Consider the following 23490-nt stretch of genomic DNA (forward strand, 5'->3'; position numbering starts at 1 on the left):
ATTCCTCTATTTATTCACTTAAACCCTCTCTCCCCACGGGGGCTGGTCCCATCGCACGTCGGGGGCCGCCTCCCGCCCCCGGTGGCCCGCGGAAGCGCTGACAGCCGGGAGGCGCCGCCGGCTGCAGCACTCGGGGAGCCGGCGCAGGGCTGGCTTCCCACACACACCCCCTCCCCCCCGCCGGGCCGGGCCCCGCGGCGGACGCCGGGCGCTCCGCTCCCACCTCCGCCGCCCCCCCCCCCCCCCCCCCCCTCACCGCCGGCCGCCATGCTCCGCCGCGCACGTCCGTCCACCCTGCCGGCCATTGCGCAAGCGCCCCCCCCACTCTCGCCCTCTGCGCAGGCGTGCCCCCCGCAGAGCCCAGTGCGCAGGCGCTCTCCGTGCCCGCCGGTGCGTGCGGCGGGGCGTCAGGGGCGCGCCGTGCGTTACGGCGTCGGGCGTGTCCCAGGGTGCCCTGCGCGGGGCTGGCTCCTGCCCACAGTTGAGTTTGGCCCCGAGCGGAACAGTCGGGCCCGGCCCGGTGGCGCCGTTGCGGTCTCCCCCGCGCCCCGCTCTGAACGCCACTGCCCCCGCCTCGCGGGGAGCGAACATGCGACTCCGGCTCCCCGAGGAGGCCGCCGCCGGCGAGTGAGGAGCCGCCGCCCCGGCCCGGCCTGGCCCCGCCGCCTGCCCGCCCCGGCCGCAGCCGCCCCGCTTCGCCCAGGCAATGACAGCGGCTCCGGCCCCCTCCCCGCAGCAGATCAGGGACCGGCTGCTGCAGGCCATCGACCCGCAGAGCAACGTGAGTACGGCCCGCCGGGCCCCGCGGCTCCCGTGCCGGCAGCGCGGGGACGTCGGCCCCAGGGCGCTGCCGCGGCCCTCCCCCCCGCAGCCGGCCGCCCGGGGCTCCCGCCCCGCCGTCTCACGCCGCTCTCCGAGGGGCCGCCGGGGTCGCGCGTCCGCCGCCGCCTCGTCTCCTCTCCCGCCGGGACCGCGGTTGCGGCCGGGTTCCTCCCCGGGCACCGGAAGCCTCCGCTGTGGGCGGTAGCGGGGAGCTCCTCGGCCCCCTGCCCGCCCGGGGTCCCGCTGCTAGCGGTGCTTCGCCGCCCGCTCCCCCGAGCTGGGACCGCGGGGCCGACCGGGCGGTGGTACCGGAGGCCTCTCCCCTCCTCCCAGGGAGCCTCGTCCGCCCCCCGTGTCGCACCGCCTCCCGCCGCTACACGGCTTCCCCCCCGGGCCCGGCCGGCGCTGCCCGGCCATGCGGTGTGCGGCCCGGCGGCCTCCCGACGCCAGGCCGCGGCTCGGGCGCGGCCTCCAGGGTGCTCTAGGCCGGGCTCGCCGGGACCTTCCGGGGCGCCCACCTGTTCCTCGGCCCTTGTGGCCGCCTCCAGCCGGAGTCGTGGGGCCGTGGGGTATCCCGGGCTCCAGGGACACCAGGAGAGCTTCGACGGTGGCTTCGGGGCTCTGGAGCTGCTCCAGCACCGAGCAGCCGCGGTCTTCGCTTTTATCCTTTCCTGCAGCGTGCTAATGAGCTTATCTGCTTCTTCTGGGATGTAGTGTGAGCACAGAAGTCGGCGTATATTTTACCTGTAAGTGGCCTTAACGTTTTAGTGGTGGTTATCCAAAGCATCATTTACTCCTTTTAAGGTTTTTTGGCACATTAAAGCAGTTCTCCACTTAGGTGTTTATTACTGTGAGAGGACTGCAGAGCCCACAATCTGTCGGATTCTTGAATCTTAGATCAAGAGTCACCACAGCAGGACGCAAAGGTGGGTTTGTGGGGGCAGCTACAAGTGCGTCAGGCTGAACGCAGGTGTGTGTGCATGTTATTCCAGGAGGCTGGGTATGTGAAATGGTATTTTAGTTCTATTAAAGCCATACCTGCTTCTGTCTGAGTAAGTGGGTTTTTGTAATAGACCTGTATTGAAGTCTTACAGTAGCTAATAAAGTTATTGCCATTTGGAAACGTTCTGGAGTGGCCTGCCTGTGACAGGAGAACTGAAGAAAAATCACCCTGACCTTGTAGCTTCTTTAGTAATCCCCTGCGATGTGCATTTGTCATGAGCTGCAATATTACATGTTTCGAGTAACAGTAATGAATTATAATGGTAATTGTGGGCTTTTAAATGTCAAAGTTGTTTGAGTTTGCAGTACTTCAATGTGGATCTTGCTGAAATGTCAGTTAGGACACTTCATGAATTTTGTTTGCTCGGAGTTCTCTTTTCGTGGCTGCAAATTTTTCACTTTATGTTAGAGCGAGTGTCATCCTAGTTTAATAAAATTCTAAGAGATCTAGTTTATTTTAACTTCAAAACTGTCAGCAGCAACGGTTACCCAATTCTGGTGTTACTTTCTAAAATGCTGAGGCTGTGCGGAATTAAGCAGCCAGGAAATACAGTTTGTGATGAATATTTTTCCCTTTCTCCATACGTTAATGTTACATTATGCTGCGAACGTGCTTGCAGTTTGGTTTTGATGAGGAGGACCAGAAATAACCAGGCAGCTGTCTGCAAGGGGAAGTTAGAGCATCAGCCAATGGCTCTGCTGAGCTTCCAACAGGTCAGTAGCCCCATAAGCTTAGGAGTACTGTATGTTAAATTATAATTCTACATACTTGATACTTATCCAGGGCAATAATTGGTGGCAGAAAAATCAACCCATTGTTTAGAAATGCCTGTAGGCAGGGGGCTGTCTTCCATTTTAACCTTTTCTTTGAAGGAAAGCAGAGGTGGTGTAGTTGAGATTCATTGTGCAGGCTTAGATCTCAGACTTTTTTCTCCAAAGCACATAGAATATGTGGTAAATAATCGATAAAACTACCTGTCATGCCGTTTTCACAAAGGGAGGAAAAACTTACATTTTGAACATGCTTAAAAGCAGATTCTGAATTTAATCGCACTTGGGCACCAATGTAAAAGTGTAAGAAACTGTTCTGATGTTTTCCCACAGGAAGAAGTCAGTGCAGCTATGAGCCGCTGCGTTTGCGGCTACTCACAGAAAACTCTGGCTACTTTCTTTTGGCTTTTAGAATCTTCTGAGAGAAGTGGTTGCATTCAAACTTACAGTATTCATTATTGTGATTGACTTCCTTGTTTACCAAGAAAATCAAGCTTTGAGACCCGGATTTCATTCAGGCTTTTCAATATAATTGTTGGTGTGTGTATGTGCGTGTTTCTGGAGAGGGTGAAAACTGCACTAATATTGTCAGGTGTGCAAAAATGTAAGTCCAGTTTTGTGAGGTTGAGGAGGAGGATATGGTTCTTTATAGTGCTTCACTGATACGTTCTCTAATACAAGCTGTTTCTCCATTGTGGCTTTTCATTCCAGCTGTAAAGATCTTTGTGGTGTAGACAGATCTTGGTTAACTCTGAGGTCCTGTCTTAAATTTAAAAAAAGGGAGAGATAAATTTCCCTACCTATGTTGAGCTGAGCTGGTCAAACTAATCTTTTCCCCAAGGTTTCAGAACCTGTTTGTTTTGAGAAATCATCCTCTGTGCCAATTGTTCATCTTTGGTTTAACTGCTACATAGAGCCATGCTGGCTTAGGAACGATATTTTAATTGTACACATGCATTCAGCACTTGAGACCTCTTCTAGTAATTGCTGCAGAATATATTTAGAACTTAGTTCAGAATTTACATGGGTAACCTCTATTTCAAAGGAGACCTATAAGAAGAAAGCTATTTAAAAAAAAAAAAAAAAAGAAGAGACATCATCTTGGAAGCCACGCGGGATGTCTGGTATTATGTCTTCATTTATCCAGCCTTTTCCCCTCAAAAAAACATATGGGCAAACTACTTCTGCTACACGACTTAAACACTAAGTATCAACATCAATTTCCTTCCAAAGCTTGTGTGTTAGCAAGAATGTACCGAGACTTGTGTTGGAGGAAAACATGAATTTAGTGGCGTCACCCACAACGATGGGTGATATGATTTTCTTGCAGGAAAATCCTTTTCCTGGAAGAACTGTGTTTAAAAAAAAAAAAAAAGGTAACTGGAGAAGAGTGTCCGAAACTTTATTGTAGTAGTTATGTGAGGTCATACTAGGGAGATATTCCTTGGTTCTGGCAGAAGCAACGCTTTTCCCTGTGGGCTCAGTGTGCAGAGAAACCAGCTCTTTCCACCAAGCAGAACACCTTTGCCTTGTTAAATCGTGCTCTGTACTCTTCAGGGAATTTATTACCTGATGTCAGGAATAATGAGATCTGTTAGTTTTTGCTCTGTGGGAAAGCCTATAATTTCCAACTGGCTGGTAGAATTGTGCTTGCAATTAAATGGTTCCTCATCCTGAATATATAGCAATCTTTTCCTGATTTTAAATATTAGACAATAATTTAATTATTTGCCATTAATACCTCTCTGTGATGCAAATTTGGTTTGAGTAACAACACATTATATGCTCACTGTGTGGTTGGAGTTGATTGGAAATCAGGCTGCTGTTGATGCAGTATCTCGGTTGGCCTTGCTGCTCAGACCTTCAGGAGAGGTCTGTAATCTGAATTATTAATAATAAATTGGTCCATGTGTTGTAATATGTAAGGTGTGCATTGGCCTGGGGTGATCTTCCAGTTGACGCGTGAGTTGCAGTTAAAGGTGCTTCCATGGCTGTTTGCTGTATTGATTGCTTTACCAAAGTCCTAGAAACAAAAGCCTCTAACATCAGTGAGAAATATGTTTTCTAGAATTTAGTTTAAAAAGGGGGAGAAGGTGCAAGACACTGCTGTAATGAGAGAAATGTGAAAGTGGAGGAAGGCGGTGGTTCACTTTGGGAGGGTCTCGGCGATTTCTTTGGATGCATGGAAGTGTTACGTGTGGGCGAAAGTAGACTAGGCATGGCTTTTGCTTTAGCTTTAGCTTTATCCTTTTCTGTGAGGCCTTAATAAGCTTATCAGTTTTGAGGAAGCTGCAGTGTGCACAGACTGGAACCTGTTGTACCTCTCACCATTTTTGCTTATTTCCTTATTGCAGCTCGTCTTGTTTCAAGTAGTATTGCATTTTGTGCATCAGGGCAGGGAATTGGGTTTCAGGTGTGTGGTGAAACACGTGGGTGGTTGTGGCAGTTCCTAATGTGCAGGGTCTGAAGTGTCATTATCGTGTCAGCCCTGAGTTCCAGAAAAAGATTTGGGCCTGTTGCAGTAAGTCCCATTGTATTTAGGTTCTTCATAATTTTAAATAACCTTAAATGAGGATGACTGCTTTTTTTGATGCTATGTATCTTAAACAGCTGGATACGCTTGAATTCACTTGGTTGAGGGTGGTGGTATAGTTGGTTTCTTGGCCTTGCTTTGCAGCTTTCCTGTCCACCTCTTTCCAAAATAGCTTTTTTTTTTTCCCCTTGGTCGAAGTATATTCCAACAGTGCCTGTGATGCTTATGTAGATACTGACTTTAACTAGTCCAAGTTTGCACTTGTCTGGTTAGTTGCCTGGATAGCCCTGGACATACAGCCAATTACTTTCTGAGAGTATTTTTTGGGGGAGGGTTAAAAACTTTTCCATTGCACAGTACTCCTTGCAGTGGTGGGACTATTATAAAGTTTGAGGCTGCTAAGACAAAATCTGAGCAACCAACGGTAGCTGGGAGTTTGGGTTGAGGGGTCAAAGCAAGGGGAATGCCAAATTGCCTTTCTATTGTTAATTCCTTGAAACTCCACAGGCTGCAGTGATGCTGGCAGTAGTCATTTGCTCTTAAGCTGTAATTTGAGTGTTTGTTTCAGCAGCAGTGACAATTTAAATAACACCCACTTCTTATTCCTGCTACACACACCCATTTTATGTGTGCCGGTGCAACTATTTGCAGGATCATGTGGTAAACTGGACTGGGGAATTGATCAGGGTTTTAAAAAAAGACAATATGATTTTTTCCCAGGTAGCTTTTGATGTAGCTCATTTACCTGATAAAACTTCCAGTGCATCACAAATAGTACTGGCAGCAGAATTGAGTTATTAAAGTGTTTCAGTAAGTATGGAAGCTGAAAAGTGGAGTGCCAGTTGCTTCCTTGTGCTTCCCTGCTGCCTTAGCAGGCTGGCTTGGGGCCTCGTAGGAGAGAGGTGTGTGTTACCTGTAAAAGTTAACCGTATCTGCCGTGTTTTTTGAGATGAGAGTGGATACCTTATGGTCAGGTTTCATTTGTAGAGGCTTTATTGTCACTGTCGCTTGTGCATGGTTCAAGGATGTTTGGAACCATACCCGTGCTTGTTGTGATGCAGTAATGCAAGGGCTCGGCATGTGTTCCTGGGATAAATGCTGGGAAACTATGGGTATCTAGGAGCATGCTCCTGAGTAGTGAGCTTTGCAACTGAAGACTAAACCACCTTATGCTAAAGGCTGTGTGGCTAATGCTCCAAATAATCAAAAACTAAATTGACTTGTTTTAAACTTGCATTCTTACCCCAGCTGAAACTGCCAATGGAGCCACACCTGCTGGGAGAGCTGCTGTGATCCCCATCCACTTCCCCACCTCCAGCTGCACATTCCTGTTCCCTCCCTTGTGCTGACCCTGCCCTGGGCCAGCCGAGGAACTCACCTGGCCAAACCCTACCTGAAAGGGGGCTTGTCTGCAGCCTCTTCCCCTGCCCTGGCTCATCCTGGGCTCAGGGAGGTGACAGTTTTGGCACAAAGCAGTAGTTGGGGGAGCATGTGTGGCAAGGAGAGGTGACGGTGGGGTGGTGGCAGCCCCAAGCGGTACAAGCTTGAGCTGTTGCAGAGCCAGACACCACTCAGTTTGTCAGGTTGTTTCATTAAAGAGGATCAGGCTATTCAAATCCAAATTATAAAACTTTGCAGCAAGTAGCTGTCTGCACACACTATAGCGTGGACCCTTGGTGAGAAATAAACACTTCGATTGCTCAGAGGCCAGAGGGAGAACGCACTGGGAGGGAAATAACTAACACGTTTTTCTTGCTGTAACCATGAGGCAGTTTACTGAATTTACCAACTTTTTTTAGGTAGAATAAACATCAGGAATAATCCCTGACAGTCACCGTGAACCGCAGCATGGAGAGGACAGCTGATGTGTAGGATGTGCATCCTTCCAGGGGAGATGTGCTAAAACAAACTTCCCAGACAGCAAAGGACCTGAGGCTGCAGTTTCTCTGCAGTTGCTCTGACTTGGGGCAGCTGTGCTGTGTTCCTGCAGCCGCTGGTGTACCCGGGGCCCTGTGTTAAGCTATTTTGGTGCACGGTTGGCACACAGTTAACCCAAGAAAGGAGGGAGCTGTGGCAGTTGAGTACGGGGTCCCGGGAGGGCTGGAGCTGGTGTGGGGTGGGCATGGGGTGCAGCTGGATCAGCCACTGCCGCTGGGGCACTGCAGTCTGACACTGGCATGGGTGGGAGGGAAAATATTTGCTGTCAAAAGCTCCCAATCTGCGTCTTAGAAAATATGAAGGCCTTCAGCCTAGCCCGTATTTCGGAAGCCTGGATGTAGGATAGAAACACCAATTGTACAAAACCCTAACAAAATGACAAATAAGTTGAGGGTGAGCCCAGTTTAGGAGTGTGTAAGGTGTGGGTTGTTGCCTCTCTTCAGGATTTTTTGGTATGGCTGTATGACACAACAGTGCTGTCATCCTGGCACCTTTGGCTCCTGATCAAAGTGGTTTCAGAGCAGCTTAAGCTTTTTCTCCCAGTATCCTGTGAGGGGAGATCCTTTTCCAGTTTCTTCAAGGAGCTGCTGCAGTTGACAAGTGGAGTTTTCTTTTTTTCGGGAACCTCAAAAGTTTCAGGATAGGGAAGGAAGGAATCGGTTCTGCCTGCTGCAGAAAGTTGATACTAATTAAGAAGTACTTATTTTAAGGTACAGTTACTCCAATATATTAGACTTGGAGTTCCAGTTAATGTCAGTATAATTTTTATAAATAATAAAAAAAACCCCATGTCTGTTCCAGCCGATAACACTTTACTGTTATCTCGTCTCACCCATTTTGTGCTCGGTGATAACTTCAAATGAACTTTCTTCAGTCTGTGTAACACATGGTATGATGTGGCCCCGCTTACGCACTTGGTCTTTAAAGAAATATTTAAGGTAAAGGTAAGTACATCACATCCAGTTTAATGTAAATGAATACTGTTTAGTCAGTATTCTAACAGCTATATTATTCTTTCTGCAGGTAATTCATGCTTTCAGTGTTTGGAACAATATTTAAGTGCTAGCAAATTGCTTTAATTTTAGGTGCAATCTGCTAAACTTCACAGCATGTCAGCGTTTTCCGGGGCACAGCTTTCACGAGGCAGTGGTGCATACTTAAGTGTGATTGTTAATATCAAAGTATACAATTTTCAGCATGTCCAAACAGTCAGTGGTAGAAATTTCTATTGAGGAATCACTGGAAGTAAAATGTAATTAGTTCTGTTTTACTGAACGAAGTAGTTTTCTAACATAGCAGCTGGGGAGGAGATGAATCCTACGTCCAAGTCTGTAGTATTCAGCGACATACTCGACTGGGTGTATTTTGAAACTTTGTGCTGTAAAGATGATTGTGCAGAGGTGGAAGTCTTGTCTGAGAGTGACAACCAGCACTTTTGTGGAGCTGCTTTCTCACAACTGTTCTCATGCAGAATTGGCTTGCAGAGTATCCTGATTGTACTACAAATCTAAATTGATTTATTTTTTTTAAGAAGTACAGAACTTTTGAAGGCAGAGGAGCGTGGGTTTTTCGCAGGGTAGCAATGCACACTCATAACTTGTCTTTGGCAAACAAACTTCCAGCGCAGCTACAACCAGCTCTGAGTTTCTGTAACTCGAGCTGCTGCTTAAGCAGAGCTTTTTGAGCTGGGTAGCATGGTCAGTATGTAACACTCCTTCTGCTGTGTAAATTAATTGCATGACAAAGAACATGGAATTTTTATGTCTGTCTATAAGACATCATCCTGAAAGTTCCAGGAAAATATATACGTCAATATTATGGTTTGTCCTTGGAGAAACTACAGTTGATTCTTGGATAGAGTTGAGCATAGTAAGATGGAAGAGAAGATGCAAGAGGTGATGTTTCAAGTGTATTTGCAGAGGCGCTGTGGCTTGTGCACTTGTGGGGGAAGCGCACCAGTCAAGAATCTGACTGCATCATGAAAACTCACGTCTCTCGTCACGTGCGTGAGTTTCAGTCTATCAGTGTGAGCTATGGGGTTTTGACTTTGTGTAGTATTTTCTTCACTGGACTTTTTAAGCCGGGCCGCCAAGGGCCTTAAGGTCAGTGGGGCATTCTTTAGTGGAAATCATGACATTTTTTGCTACTAGATTAGAAATAACTAGTGCCAGGTTGCAGCTTCCTGAGTGTTCTGTGTTTAAATATAAATAAACTGCTGATGGGGTGCTGGGTTCTTTTGTCCTGTGTGATCATACTGGGCAATTGGCTCTGGAATGGAGCTGGTCCTAAAGTAGCGCAGCCCTCCAACTTGTAAGCTCTGAGATGAGAGGTGGTGTGGTGTGCTTACCCTCTTCTGGGGGAAGATTTTCTTCCAGCCAAAGGTAGAAAACTCATTTTGTTTCCAAGTAGCTGCTAATGATTGTGCCACTGAATGGAATGGCCGAGCATTCTCTGCTGATAATCAGCGGGGGTCATTGCTTTCCCTACAGGTTATATTCTCAGTCTTCAGAGAATGGAAGTATTTGGAAATGGGTGACTGGCAGCAACATTTTCATCTAGAATTTGGTGAGCAATAGTTCTAGGAGATGGGTACATTGATTTCAGTTTTCTTTGCATATCCATAAAACTTCTCTATGGTATGTGCTGATGGAAATTCTGTATTAGTAATTGCTGTTGAAAGGATACAGTGACTTAACTCCAAACTTAGTATTTAAAACTTTACCAATTTGTAGCGCTATTCTTCTCAGCTTTTGTGAACAAATGTGCCCTGCTCAGATTCTCAAGAGTAGTCATGCAAGCCTATTGCACTTCTATGTTATGAATTAATAAATCCCACAGTGCAATGTATTCAACAGGCTCTTACCTCAGCCTCCATTATCATTTAAGGAATCGGCTGAGAAGCCTCCCTAGCATTTTGAACAAAGTTGGGCTGCTGCATTTAAAAGTACCGTGATAGATGGTTTTATTTAAGAAAAGAGTGAAAAGTCTATATTGTGGTGATATTAGTTCAGATATGAACTGTTCCATGTTAGCAGCTCTGGGTAGATATTCCATGTGATGAGTAACCTAATATTTAATAACTTCAGAACGCTCTTGACCCTTGAAGCCATTCTCATCAAGTCCTTAAATGCCTGTTGCATAATTTTAGATCTCCACTAGATCTCTGGAGTGCATTAAGAAAAAGCAGGTGATTGCAGAATGATTCTGTCCAGGCATTGCCTTTAAGGGTCATTCTCAAAATCTAGTTTGGTGTCTGACTTTGCTTTTACCACAAGGCAGGTGGATAATAACAGTGAGTTATTGACATCAGGTGGAGAGCTGCTGTGCGGGGAGTGTGGGGCTCAGCCAGCACCTGCCTGTTGTGCATTAACTCTCAGCGTTGGCTTTTCACTTCCACAAATAACTGCAGTCACAGTACAGACTTCTGGCTGAATGAGTGGGTCTCTCCTTACCATGGAAAGCACCAAGATCATGATAAATCAAAAGACGCGCGTTGTAAGGCTGATTTTTCTGTATTATTCTGCCTGAATAATCAACAAACTCTGTGTTTCTCTCTTGTTGAGGTAGAACGAGTTGTTCCTGTGACTTTGATTGCACAGCAACCTCTAAATTTTTAAGCAATAATTTTGGACTTTGGTTCATGGCTTATAATAAATAGTAACTACCAAGATTCATCTGGTTAAAGTTTCTGTACAGGTGGTAGAGAAGGAGAAATGGTTATCATGTATACAATGAAACTGTATTGTGGTTAGATGTCCTTAAGACCAGTGTAGCGATTGGGATTTTAGGGCTTGTTAGTGATGTGTTCAGTGGGTGTTATTGATTGCACTGAAATAATCTGTAGTGATTGCTGCACCAAGGAGGACAGACAGACATGTTGCATTACTTCGTGCTCTTTGGTTGTGCAGCTCAACGCTTGACAAGTCTTGTTCTTTAAGACACACTACGTTGTTCCACTTTTAGCTGGCCTTATGATCCATGGTATTCATACAAGAAGGCAGTGGATGTGTAGGGCTGGGTCAAACCTAATAGTTTCTGTGGTTATTCTTGTTTTATCATGCTTTGTTTTGGGAGGACTGTGGTGTTCTAGAAATATGCTCAGGTGTGGGGATGTAGAGGGGTAAGTGTGAAGTGGATGAAATGGGGATATGAAGTGACTGCAGAGCCCGATGGTCCTGAGCCACCTGTGAAGGCTGGGCCAGCCATGGGCATTTCTCCTGGGATCACTACTCTGGGGGTCGTGAGCCTGCCCTGTGTGGTGGGGCAGTGATCTGCTGCTGCTGGATTTTGTAAGTCCTTTATAATACAAACTGCTTCGTATCTTTACCTGTACGTGTCTCTTGCAGAGGACAGAATTTAGAATTACTATTTTGAGTCTAGTTTGGACTAGATAGAAATGAGTGTTTCAATGTGTGTCTCCCCTTGCTGTTCAGTATCTGTTCCCAGGTGTGAATCGTAGGGGTGTATGGCTGGCAGGAAGCTACGTGGTCCATCGCCTTTGCTGAAGCAGCATCACCTAAGTGAAACAACTCCTTCCAGACTTGTCTAATCTGTTCTTAAACCTCTAGTGACTGTGGAAACTATTTGAGAGTTTGAGTGCATTGGTAGCTCTCTGGTTATTCCTAATATGTAATCAGTATTTGTCTTGTTGCAAATTAAGTCAGTGAGCATGAAAACAGTTGATCACCATTTTCTTTATTATGACTAATAATGCATAGGAAGGCTTATTTCAAGCTTTCTGTGTCTCCTCCCTATTTTTTTCAATACTGTGTGAACGGAGTACTTTTTCTTATTAACCATGTTTTCAAAACCTCTTACCACTGCTCTCCTCTGAACTCCTCTTTGTATCCGTTCTTGAACTGTGGTGCCTTGAGATGAACATGTAATTCCAGCTGACTTTGATTCCTATACCATTCCTGGTCAGTGTGGTGTTGAGTGAAAAACAAGACTAAAATTATCTTGCTTGCAGCATGCTGTGGTAGGTACCACTGAGACCGTGTTCTGCCCTGCTGTGACAATGACTGCCTGGCTTTGTGGTCCGCAGCACCCGCTCCTCTTACTCTGTTCCCTTACCTTGAATTTGTGCCACTGTTGCCAGTATAATAGTATTTCATGTAACTAACCTTCACTTCAACTGCTGGGCTTTTTAAATCAGGCTAATCAATTTATTCCCCCAAAAAGGTTTTTGACCAACTTGATAGTCTGGTGGTTTGGGGTTTTTTTGTGGGGGGTGGAAAAAGAAGTGTGTGTGGGTCATGTTGCGGTGAGTCTTTTGTGTTTCATATGCAACTGAGGGGTAGGCACTGCAGGTATGATTCTTCTGTTATACAAAACGTTTAGTGGATGTTGAAGTTGATGGACAATTATTTCTCTCTGTAGTAACAAGAATGTCTTCCAATTATTGGGTAATAAATCTGAATGGAGAAAAGTGTTATACTGTTGACTCTTTTCTATTTTCCCTAGAGATCTCTTCTTGTAGAGCGGGAAGACTTTTCTCAGTGTGCTGCTGCTATTCTGTGAACTGGTTGTGCTCCGGGTGTGTGTTTTGTCTCCATAACCTGTATTTTACTACCTCTTATATCTTACCTTCTGAATGACTCCACCGATGGATGCTCCTTTCATTCAGTGGTTTCCCCTGCCTTGCCACAGTGCAGAGTGTTTTCCTGCTGTGTCAGGGACCTCTGTCTGCTCTGGTGTGGACCACATAGAGAAGAGCTAGAGTGTTGCTGGCACTGACCAAGTACTGTGGATTGGTCTTTCGAGGCTCTTTGTAACTGCCAGGGCAAACTCTGTTTTCTGCTGGCAAACTACTCTTAATCTCTTGGTTGTTGTAGTCTCTCTACACCTTACTTATGTGTGTACGTACTGCCAAAAGGTAACAGGGCTAAACTGTTGTCTCACTCAAGTGAAATATTGCAGGTCTGCCGATTTCTTCGTAATGTGGTATTTTGTTGGAATCTGACTTTACTCTTGTTTGATGATCCTGGCTTTGTAAAGTATATATGGGAAGGTATCTGGATGATGTTGCTTTACCATTAAATAAAGCCTAAGTACAAATAAAATATATACAAATTGTTTTGACTCTTTAAATTAGACCTGGAAATTTTAAATCCAGAGGTAAGGATAAGTGCTTGCTGTGCCTAGCCACTCTTTTGGACTGTTCTTGGTAGTCAAGGAGCATTCCTTCTACCTGTTGTTTTGCAGCACAAATTTCTGATCAGTGTTCAAAGCATGGATTTCAAATGAATTTTTCTGTCACAGAAGATACTCTCAGTGGATGACTTTCAGCCCAAATCAGTGATTCCCTCATGTTTAAAGATCTGCTTTACTAAATGCTGTTAGAAAACTTGTCTCTACATTTAAGAATATCTTTTGTGTACTGGTGAATATTTGAACTCTGCTTAGCAAACTGACTTTCAAACATTTTCAATAATTATGAACAAAGTAGTGCATGGTCATCTTTTTGGTATGTCACTTCTGTGAATAGTATCTCGTGTACCCTATCTTTAGACAACATCATGTCACATTGGGGGTAGGGGAAACTGTTAATAGATCAGTTGCAAGGGAACTGAACTAAATACCAGCAGGTTGTAACCTGAATTCTAACTTTATGTGTTTGGTCTGTATCTTTGAATAAATGACATTATAGTTCACTGTTCATGATATGTATTGTTAGTGTCTGGTATCTAATGTGTCCTATATGAACTGCTAAATAAACACTATACTACTGTATGTCCATTGCCGTATTTAAATAAAGCCTACTATGAATAGCAACTTTTCTCTTCTTAATTCTTGTTCCATGTTTCAGATTATTATGCAATGAGGAGGCTTTTATACTAATGCAATTCCTGGGGGCAAAATCTGATATGGATCAGAGACCCTGGTCTGGGGTAGGAATTAGTGCTTAGACACAGGTAATAGCTATGCTGCTTTGGAGAAAATAAACGCAAGCGGATGACGTTGCTCATGGTGCTGTTGCTGTACGTTTTGAATCAGTTCTACCTTCCTGGCAATTTCAGCAGTATTGACACTGAACTTGGGATTTTCTTGAACGTTATCCTGTGCTACCTAAGGATATACATGGTCCGTAGATACATGACAGTTTTTATACTGACCCGATAAAATGCTGCTGTCCCTAGGGGCAGGGGGAAGACAATAAAAAGTGGTACAAATGCTCCTGTGAACTTGTGTATAGACTGTACTGCATTTCTTATTTTAATTGCCAACAGAAACCACCAGCTTGGCAATAGAGATCTGGATTTGTATCTGTAGGAAAGATAGAAAGATCTGTTTAGTCTTCTATGGCAAGTCCGCTTCTCTGCTTGCTTTTGTAAAATTGCTTTGATATACAGGTGGGAAAATGTTACAGAAGTACTTTCTTTGAAACTAGCAAAATACTGAGTATTTATAGCATATCCTGAGGACCTCAGTTGAAGTATGATGAGAAACACACTCTCTCAAAGCCAGAGTCTTCTGATCTAGCTATATAGAGTCTGTTTCAAAATGCTCATAATGGAGTCACGTTATTGATTATTATAACCTGTGATTTCAGGAGGATAATAGCATTACACTTTGGATTTAGAAAAGTTTCAGCAATTAGGGACTCTAGACATACTAGGCCAAGTTTAAATACCCTTTAGAAACTTTTAAAGGTACTAACGTGACCCATATGGATGAGGATGATACCATGTCAGAAGATGCCTTTTAGTGCTGTTACGTGATTTATGCAAGTGATGAAAAAGAGCCTTTCTAGCCAGAATCCAGTACGATAGGAATCCGCAGTAGCAGTTTCACTGCAATTTTTATTTTTGTAATTGTGCACCTAGCTCTCAGGTTTTCATGTTACAAGGAAATACCTACTCTTTCTTCTACTCCAGGCCTGTGTAACTGTCTCAGCAACACCATCCTTGCTAATTCAGGTCTGGTTTGTCGTGCATGCAAAGATCTTTAGAAACATCCCTGTGAAACATTTAAAAAGCACCAAAATCGCTTTATTCAAATGACTGCAATTGAATGTTTCTGTAACATTCATTTCTTAGGCAGCAGTGGAGCGAGATGCAGGTTGTCCTGTGTGTTGAGGCAGTCCTGAGGAAGAAAGAAAGGTGTTACGCTTGTGCTCATTTCGTGGTTTCTATCTGGACTGGTCTGTAGATGAAGGAGGAGAGTCAAAGTGTAACATTTGAGTATCATAGTTCAACATAAACCGCCTCCCGGCAGGGCAGGTTGCTATCCCAGCCCTTTCGCACCCCCAGCGTGTGGAAACAGTGATACCGGCTCACGTGTGGATGCTGAGTTTGCTGCTGTTCTCAAATCTGCCTGGGGAGGAGGCAGTAGAATTGGAGGTGGCAGGGAGCAGCTGTGCATTAAACTTCCTTAACTCAAACATGCTTTTTATCCTTTTAAACTGCTGTGTAACACTGACCCTGAAGTTAGTTACTGAATTGTTCTTGATTTATAAAAGCTAAAATAGGATTAAGATGGCAGTTAAAAAAAGGCAATTAAGCTGCTTGATCTTTTCCAGAGAGTTCAGAAACCCATGCTTTCGTCTGAGGCTGTAGTAAAAACATTTAGTGCTTAACTTGGAAAAGATCTCAGCTACCAGTAGTAAGCTCCAGAGCATGGCTGAATGACTTAAGGAGACTTGCATGGAATAAATAAGATTTGTTTTCTGTGACTATCATTAGCGTTGGCTGGAAAGGATTATCATAGATGACTCAAAGCAGATGTTCTCCAGTAAACTTTCGAGTGAATTAGTCTGTGTGCCAGTCAATCTTCACGACATGGGAATAGCATGGGATCACTTGAAATGCCATAGAAATTACTGTTAGCTGTTTTCTGCAAGCTCCTAAACGCGAGGTCCTGGGGCTGCTTCATGGAAGTTCTTGTAATGGGTTGCAGTGTAAGTAGACAGAAGAGAATAAAAACTAAAATGATGTGCAAGTTCCTGAGATGCTGACTTACACAATTGTACTCTTAACCAGTGTCTGAAGAGAGCAAGGTTGCCAAACTCCCTTGTCCTACTCACCTTTATGTTACCTTGTCTATCTGCTGTAGCCAGTAAGCATTTTGAATAGCAGTTTGCGTTAATAAATGATCATTTCTGGTGCTGCTCAAAGTAGGATGATGTCCTGGTAGGTTTTGTAACTGCAGTCTCGTGTGAGTTATGTGCCCATATATTAACTTTATTAAGGCAGTAACAGGTGGTTTAAGGTAAAGATACTGGTGTGCAATACTGATGTGCTGCTGTTCTCGAAATAGGTGTCTTCCTGTTGAATAGGTGATACTGGAGGCCTTTTGGGGAGGTCATCTTGTTTTCGTCCTAGTGTTTGACTAATACCACAAGAAATGTCAGTCTATGCTATTTTGAAATAGGGGAATATGATTTTTGTTATAAGCTTCTCTTTATGGCAGTTGGGATGAAGCATTCCAAGAAAACTACACAAAACTACTGGGGAAGGGTGGAGAAGTTGTTGAACCCGCCTGAACATTTTTATTTTTTTTAAAGAACCACGCTTCCCTGCAGGTCAAAAAGAAGGGAAAATGAGATAAGCTTCTTGCAGTTGATCCTGAGTGTGAGCCTTCGTGCTCCTTGCAGCGATTGCTTTGGTGCGACAGCATCTTTTCAATTGGTTACAAATGTGTGAAGAATCCGAAATGGGTGGATTGTGTTTTACCAGAAGTTGAGCGATCAGCACAGACTCAGCAGCGTAAAGCTGCTTTCGCTGTCTTAATTGGTACCATGTGTCCCTCAAAGGAGGGAATGAAGTAACAGTCAGTCGTGGTGTAGGCCTGGTCTCCTGTAGGCAATTTGGCATTTGGGGGCATCTGTCTGTGTGTATTTGGGTATAGTGAAACAAAGGCAAAGCTGGTACTGGAAACTCCCTGACCAATTTCATCTTTCTGTAGGGTATGTATATACACAAGCATATCGCTTTCCCCATCTTGACCTTTTGATAGACTAATGATCCTTTTTTTGCCATCACTTTGTCATTTAGATAATGAATATTTGGGGATTACCAGTAACTGCAAAAATAATTGTACCAATTATTGGTGTGTGCAATACACAGAGCGTTTTTGCACCCTGGTAATTCAGAGTCTAAAATATGTGTTAGGAAGGAGAGTATCATGTTTTGCAAGTCTAAAAGTGTTTGTCTGGAAACTCCCAGAATTGAGCATTAGCTATTCTAAAGTGCTCAGGTTCTAGAAACTGAAAAAAACCCTGGTGTTATGTATTACTTAAACTGTGGTGCTAAATCATCCTTCCTAGGCACTGAAGGCAGTGCAAGGATCAAAACATGGAAGAAAGTCAGTGTGCTGACGTGAAATAGCCTGTATTTTGACATATTTTAGTTCTCGCTATTGCCACTTTAAAGCTTCAGCAGAGTTTTACCAGACCTGACCAGATGGTAGGGCTTTAAATGTCTGCAGAGGCATTGTAGTTCAGTGAAGAAAAGACCATGACAAATGAATTCATCTGGGGTCTGCAGTTGGTTGTACAACCTGTAAGAGTTACAATCATTAAAAGCCTATATAGACTTCAGAAATAAGTTTGATAAAAGTAAATTTAAAAATCAGGAAAAGTGTTTAATTGCTGATGGCTTTATCCGAGTATCTCTGACATTAAGCAGTCCTGCTCTGATGGGCCAGACGTCTATGTACAAGATTTTCTGAAAGGAAGAGGCTTCAGCTCCTGATTCTCCTGTTCCATCTTCCTAGAAGGGTAGAATTGTCTTGAAAAAGCTAATTCTTACAAACTTGCAGTCTTTTAAAAATGAAGAATCTTGCAGCAGATGTGTGGCTGGGAGGGTAGGGCTACCTGATAATGCTCCTGATAAGACTTGAGGATAACGTGGGATCCCTGCAGAGGTTCTTGCTGCGAGATTTGTCTCAGATGCAGCCCATGTCCAGTTGAGTCACAAATTAAATTAAGCAATAAATGAGACTGTGATTCAAGTTTTCCCTTGCTTATCTTTTAAACCTATTTACAAAGGTGAATTAGAAATTCCAGTTTTAGGGGCTCTTAACATCAGGTGATGGAAATGCGGATCTCTCTGTCATCTCGGGTTTCTCATAGAAATTATTAAAATCACACTTGTGCTTAACACGTACAGATTGTGGCATCTGCTTTTGTGTGGAGCTTGCTCATGCGTACAGAAATGTTGCAGTGAAACCCATCAGCAAATCTGATGCGCACTTTGTTAATGTAACGTGAATTTCTGGAGTTACTCCTCACTGTCTTACATATCAGGAAATACGATTCTGGAATGATGGTGGGGTTTTTAAGGTGGCTGTTCAGCAGCAGTGGCTGTATCCCACCCATGCCTCGTCTGTCGGGTGCTGGGTGATGGTCTGATGACACCTACTGGGCACCGCTCTGCTTCAGCTCTGCTCGGAAACCTGGAGGAGTTTATTCCGGGGCTTCTGGGCTCTTGGTGTGTGGCTACAGGAAACATCAGTATTTTGAACAAAAGTCTAGAACAGTGACTTGTGTAAATCTAAAGCAGTGCCTAAAGGAATAAATGCAAGTTTTCTGATTTGACTCGTCGCTGCTCTTGGTCCACTTGGCGCTTATGTTTCCAGTTAGGCTGTAGGACGGTTAACGAATACCTTGGCGAGGGATCTCAGAACTGCGCTAGTAAGTTACACTGGGTTTATTGCTAATGTTTCCTTTAGTTTTACATAAAAGTATGTTTGTTACAGCTCCTGCAGTTCCCAACTAGGTCAGTAAAGTGTCCTTGTCCCTATTTGAACAATCAGCTCCCTAAAGCCAGACAGTGTGATAGTAATTTTGTGATTAATGCTTCCAGCAATTATAAAGTGGAAGGTCTTAAATTACATTTGATAACTAAGACCTGTACATGAAACATGAAGTGACTTTGTGTTCCTTGTTGCAGATCCATAACATGGTGGCAGTGCTGGAAGTGATCTCCAGCCTGGAGAAATATCCCATTACCAAAGAGGCACTTGAGGTATGTCACCCTCCAAACATCACTTGATTTTTGTGTGTATAAAAGCACTTTCTCTGCCTATCTAATTTCCATAAGAGTTTTTCTTGACACAATAGATTGATTGCAGAAGATTCACAATTAAGATATTACTTTGTCCCTCCCGTGCTGCTTCTAACATCTCAGTGCATACACAGGGATTCTTTCTGGGTTCAGATCAGTATTCTGTGCAGCACAGTTCCTCTTTGTGTGGGGCACTAAATTAATCATTACTTCCTACTGATTAATTCTGTTGTATTCAGCATCATCACCCTGCTTGCTGATGTACTGGTCACCTTTTTAGCTGTTTGGTGACCCAGCACCAAAGAACCTGAAGTAGAAATATAGTTTCTCTGTGTCTGTAAAATTAATCTTGAATTCAGTTCAGCAGGTTTCAATGCCTGATCTAATTGGTGAGGTTAGGTGTATTAAAAGCAGAAGTATTGGGTGGGATAGCTGCAGCCTCACTCCCCACTCAAAAACCAGAAAACAGCCCGGAGAACTTTTTATGACTAAATTATAAAACTTTTCTCAATCTTTATATTGAAATTATTGGTATTATTTGCTTTTAACTATTGCTTAACTATAACTCCAGCTGCATTTCAACATACGTATCGCAATGTGTTGCGTATTTCTCTCACAGTTCGGTCTCTGTTTCCCTTTGAAGTGCCTTTCTTAAGTAGTCTGACTTGTGGAACAATTCTTTGTTTTCAAATGTGCTTTGGGAACACTCAAACACTCCACTTCCTTCCGCTTATGAAACCACTTTGGGACACCATAGGAATGCTTGTTTAAATCGGTCTTTCATACCCTTTCAAGATACTGGGGAGTGAAGGGAGAGGAGAGATGGAGGAAGAAGGTAGGACGTAAGTCACACCCTGGCTAGTCAGGTTTGTGAAACGGAGATTGTTATTGTTAACGTATTGTAACGGGTGAAGATTCTGGAATTTTTTTCTCTTGTCCCTTTCTGCAGATCTTACACTATTGTTGTGATAAACTTGCACCTTTTCTGCCTTGGGTGCTGCATTTCCCCTTGAATCTGAGCTTGCGCCTTTACTCTCAAGATTCTTGCTGATTAAAGAATTCCTTTCTGATGTTTTTCACAGCTGATGGCTCTGGTGCTTTAGCCAGGGAATAAAGACAGGGTGACTTGAAGCCTACAGCAGGTTTCATGTTGCATGGCAGAGCACTGGACCAACTGGGCTAATCCTTTCTAAAAAGATAAAGTCAACGCTTAAATCTGTAGTGGTTTTTAACTAGGTATTTCTTCGGGTAAGCATTACAAAGCAGAAATGTACCTTAAGAATTTTGTTTAGAATGATACCTGTTTGTAAAACAACTTTTCTTTCTCCTAGGAAACGAGACTTGGAAGGCTCATCAATGAGGTGAGGAAGAAGACATCCAACGAGGAACTTGCCAAACGTGCCAAGAAATTGTTGCGGAATTGGCAAAAGTTGATAGAACCTGTAACCCAGAATGAACCAGTGCCTAGAGGGTTGCCGAATCCACCTGGATCAGCAAATGGTGGTGCTCACAACTGCAAATCAGAAGCGCAACTTCCTGCTGTGGCTGGATCAAAGCCAATCAGCGAATTGAAAAGCAGGAATGATATACAGAAACTAAATTCTCCAAAAACTGAGAAATTGGGAAATCGGAAAAGGAAAGGTGAACACAGGGACGGGCATCAGGGCCCGCCTCCCCCAAAAGTCTCCAAAGCTAGTCATGAAGTATTACAAAACTCTTCACCCCCTCCAACAAACGGAATTGGAGGTAGTCCTGAAAATTTTCCTAGTCCTGTAGACATAAATCTACACGCAGGGCCTGAAAGCAGCAGGACAGAACTCAGTGAAAATGATAAACACAATAAGATCCCAGTAAATGCTGTAAAACCTCACACCAGTTCTCCAGGACTTGTAAAACCTTCAAGCACTTCCTCATTATTAAAGACTGCAGTGCTTCAGCAGCATGATAAAGCGGAAGAAACCACAGGACCGCACCAACCTAAGAGTCCTCGCTGTTCCTCGTTTAGCCCTAGAAACATTCGGCATGATACTTTTGCTCGGCAGCATACTACGTATTCACCAAAGGATTCAATGCCTAGTCCATCTCAGAGGTCTCAGTTCTTAGATACTGCACAGGTTCCATCACCACCACCATCCTTGATGCAACCATCAACACCTCCAATGCCAGCAAAAAGACTGGAGTTCTCTCAGCAGTCGGTAACTGAGGTATCTCAGCACTGGCAGGAGCAGCAGGTACCTTCTGAAAGCCAGCACAGGCATACAGCAGGGACGCTTCAGCAGCACACATCTCCCAGCTGCAAAACCAGCTCCCACCCTGGGGAACCTCTCACACCACACATGGGCTTTTCACAGGACACTTCAAAAATGGACAGTGATGATGCTGCTTCAGGTTCCGATAGTAAAAAGAAGAAAAGGTACCGACCCAGAGACTATACAGTCAACTTGGATGGGCACGTGACAGAAGGTGGTGTGAAACCTGTGAGATTAAAAGAGAGAAAACTCACTTTTGATCCCATGACAGGACAGATAAAACCTTTAACACAGAAAGATCCTTTGCAGGTAGAAATCCCTGCACTTACTGAACAGCACAGGACAGAAACGGAAAAGCAGGAGCAAAAACCCAACCTGCAAAGCCCTTTTGAACAAACGAACTGGAAAGAATTATCCAGAAATGAAATCATTCAGTCATATTTAAACAGACAGAGTAGCTTGCTGTCTTCATCAGGAGTACAGACTCCAGGAGCTCACTACTTCATGTCTGAGTATTTAAAGCAGGAGGAAAGCACTAGAAAAGAGGCTAGAAAGACTCACGTTCTAGCTCCTAACAGCAAACCTACAGACTTGCCTGGGGTCACAAGAGAGGTCACAAGTGATGACCTCAACAGAATACGTGAACATAACTGGCCAGGCGTGAACGGTTGTTATGATACACAGGGTAACTGGTATGATTGGACACAGTGCATATCTTTAGATCCACATGGGGATGATGGTAGATTGAACATCCTGCCTTACGTCTGCCTAGACTGAGTACAGTTGTGCTAAAAATGCTTTTTTACATCTGCAGTTAGCAAAAATGGCAGACACTATGCCACTTAAAGATGGAGAAAGCCTCCTGTCCTGGACAAACAGGCCCAACGAGCAGAGGGTGTGAGGGAGCTGGTTCTCTACAGCTCTTTCCTTTCAATTCTCCTTTTGTGAAATGCTGCTACCAGTTTACTAACAATTGCAAAGGAAGGCATACGAAGGTTAATAAATTGAGTTCAAAACTCTATAGCGAGCCAGCTATAAAAAAGTGTTAGTCCCCAAGAAGTGAAGAGGATTTCCAGCACTTTCTGAATGCCGGAATCTTATTACAGGCAGGTACAGAGAAAATTGTGGAAGTTACCTTAACAAAATATGCATCTATTTATTTGACTTGATTTGGGTTTTTATTTGGCAGTGAGATATTCGAGAGACAATGTGCAAAAACTGTAGTTTTATTTGTATCACATCTCTGAACATGATTGCGTTTTTTTTAAAGTCATGTGGTACGGAGATTGGGTTTTAAACGGCAGGTGTTGCACTGCAGGCTGGGAGACCAGCTTCAGCTCAACATTCCATAGGCATCCACATATTTTAGTCTGGTTTCAGTTTAAATCCAGTCTCTGAGAAATGCTGCAAAAACTAGATGTTTAACGATATTTTTGATCCCACCACCACCAGCCAAATATTTTTCCTCCTTTTCCCTTCCTGCAAACTTCTAGGAAAAAAAAAAATCAAAAAAAAAAGAAAAAATCACCTTTTCTAGAATCTAAATGTAATGAGGGTGCTACAAGTTTGTAACTGTACTGTGAGAGGGAAAAAGGAAGCCTGTTTGTATGCTGGAAATATACTTGTTACCATTCCTTTAGATATTGTTTGCCTTATGGATATCCATCATAAACGCAATTTGCAAAAACAAAGAGCCTTAGTGAATGTACAGTAACTAGACTTCTGTGTTCTTGGGATGCAGAAGGGAGCAACTTTGCTATTTGGTCCTTTAAGTGGACACATTGTGATATAAATGTGGAAATAAAAAAAATTTGCACAAACCAGTTTGTGAATTATTTATACTTAACTCATTGTTTTTTTTAAAGTTTGCTCAATTCAGACCAGCTAAGCGATCATCAACACAGAGTCCATCGGAGCAGTGCAGTGAAGCTGAATCCCATCCGATGCTGTTGAAAGCAGCTGGCTGTTAGGGATATACAAGATGTCTTCCAAGTAGGTTGGTGGGATTCAGTTGTATAGGTTGGATTGTTTTTAACTCTGGTTATGTCCAGGGTCTGCAGACTGATAACCTGATTGCTGTTAATGTACCTCAAAGTCTAAAAAGATCATAGCTCATCTTTTTTTCCTCAGTAACTTTGTAATATATTATTCCTAATTGTTAAAATGC

The 23490-nt window shown here is 43.9% G+C and overlaps 1 protein-coding gene across 6 annotated transcripts; it reads left to right on the forward strand.

The window, feature by feature from the left end:
• Positions 1 to 341: 341 nt before the first annotated feature.
• MED26 (mediator complex subunit 26) lies at positions 342 to 23142 on the forward strand. 6 transcript variants are annotated; one of them, XM_054805348.1, is made up of 5 exons: positions 813 to 1568; positions 1661 to 1748; positions 2445 to 2538; positions 18961 to 19035; positions 20406 to 23142. In XM_054805348.1, exons 3-5 carry the CDS (start codon positions 2455 to 2457, stop codon positions 22098 to 22100), a joined length of 1854 nt encoding a protein of 617 aa, XP_054661323.1. In that variant the 5' UTR covers positions 813 to 1568; positions 1661 to 1748; positions 2445 to 2454; the 3' UTR covers positions 22101 to 23142. The 6 variants fall into 6 exon arrangements, with proteins under 6 accessions (XP_054661324.1, XP_054661323.1, XP_054661322.1 ...); XM_054805347.1 differs by having other exon boundaries at positions 1649 to 2538; XM_054805346.1 differs by having other exon boundaries at positions 1661 to 2538.
• Positions 23143 to 23490: the final 348 nt, after the last annotated feature.

The sequence above is a fragment of the Grus americana genome, chromosome 28 (genome assembly GCF_028858705.1).
Source record: "Grus americana isolate bGruAme1 chromosome 28, bGruAme1.mat, whole genome shotgun sequence".
Classification (NCBI taxonomy): Eukaryota; Metazoa; Chordata; class Aves; order Gruiformes; family Gruidae; genus Grus; species Grus americana.

Bases quoted from the DNA above. Each gene is read 5' to 3' on its own strand.
- MED26 (XM_054805347.1), top strand. From the start codon at position 2,338: ATGCTGAGGCTGTGCGGAATTAAGCAGCCAGGAAATACAGTTTGTGAT. The intron at 2,539-18,960 runs GTCAGTAGCCCC...TCCTTGTTGCAG, and splicing joins CTCTGCTGAGCTTCCAACAG to ATCCATAACATGGTGGCAGT. The intron at 19,036-20,405 runs GTATGTCACCCT...TCTTTCTCCTAG, and splicing joins TTACCAAAGAGGCACTTGAG to GAAACGAGACTTGGAAGGCT.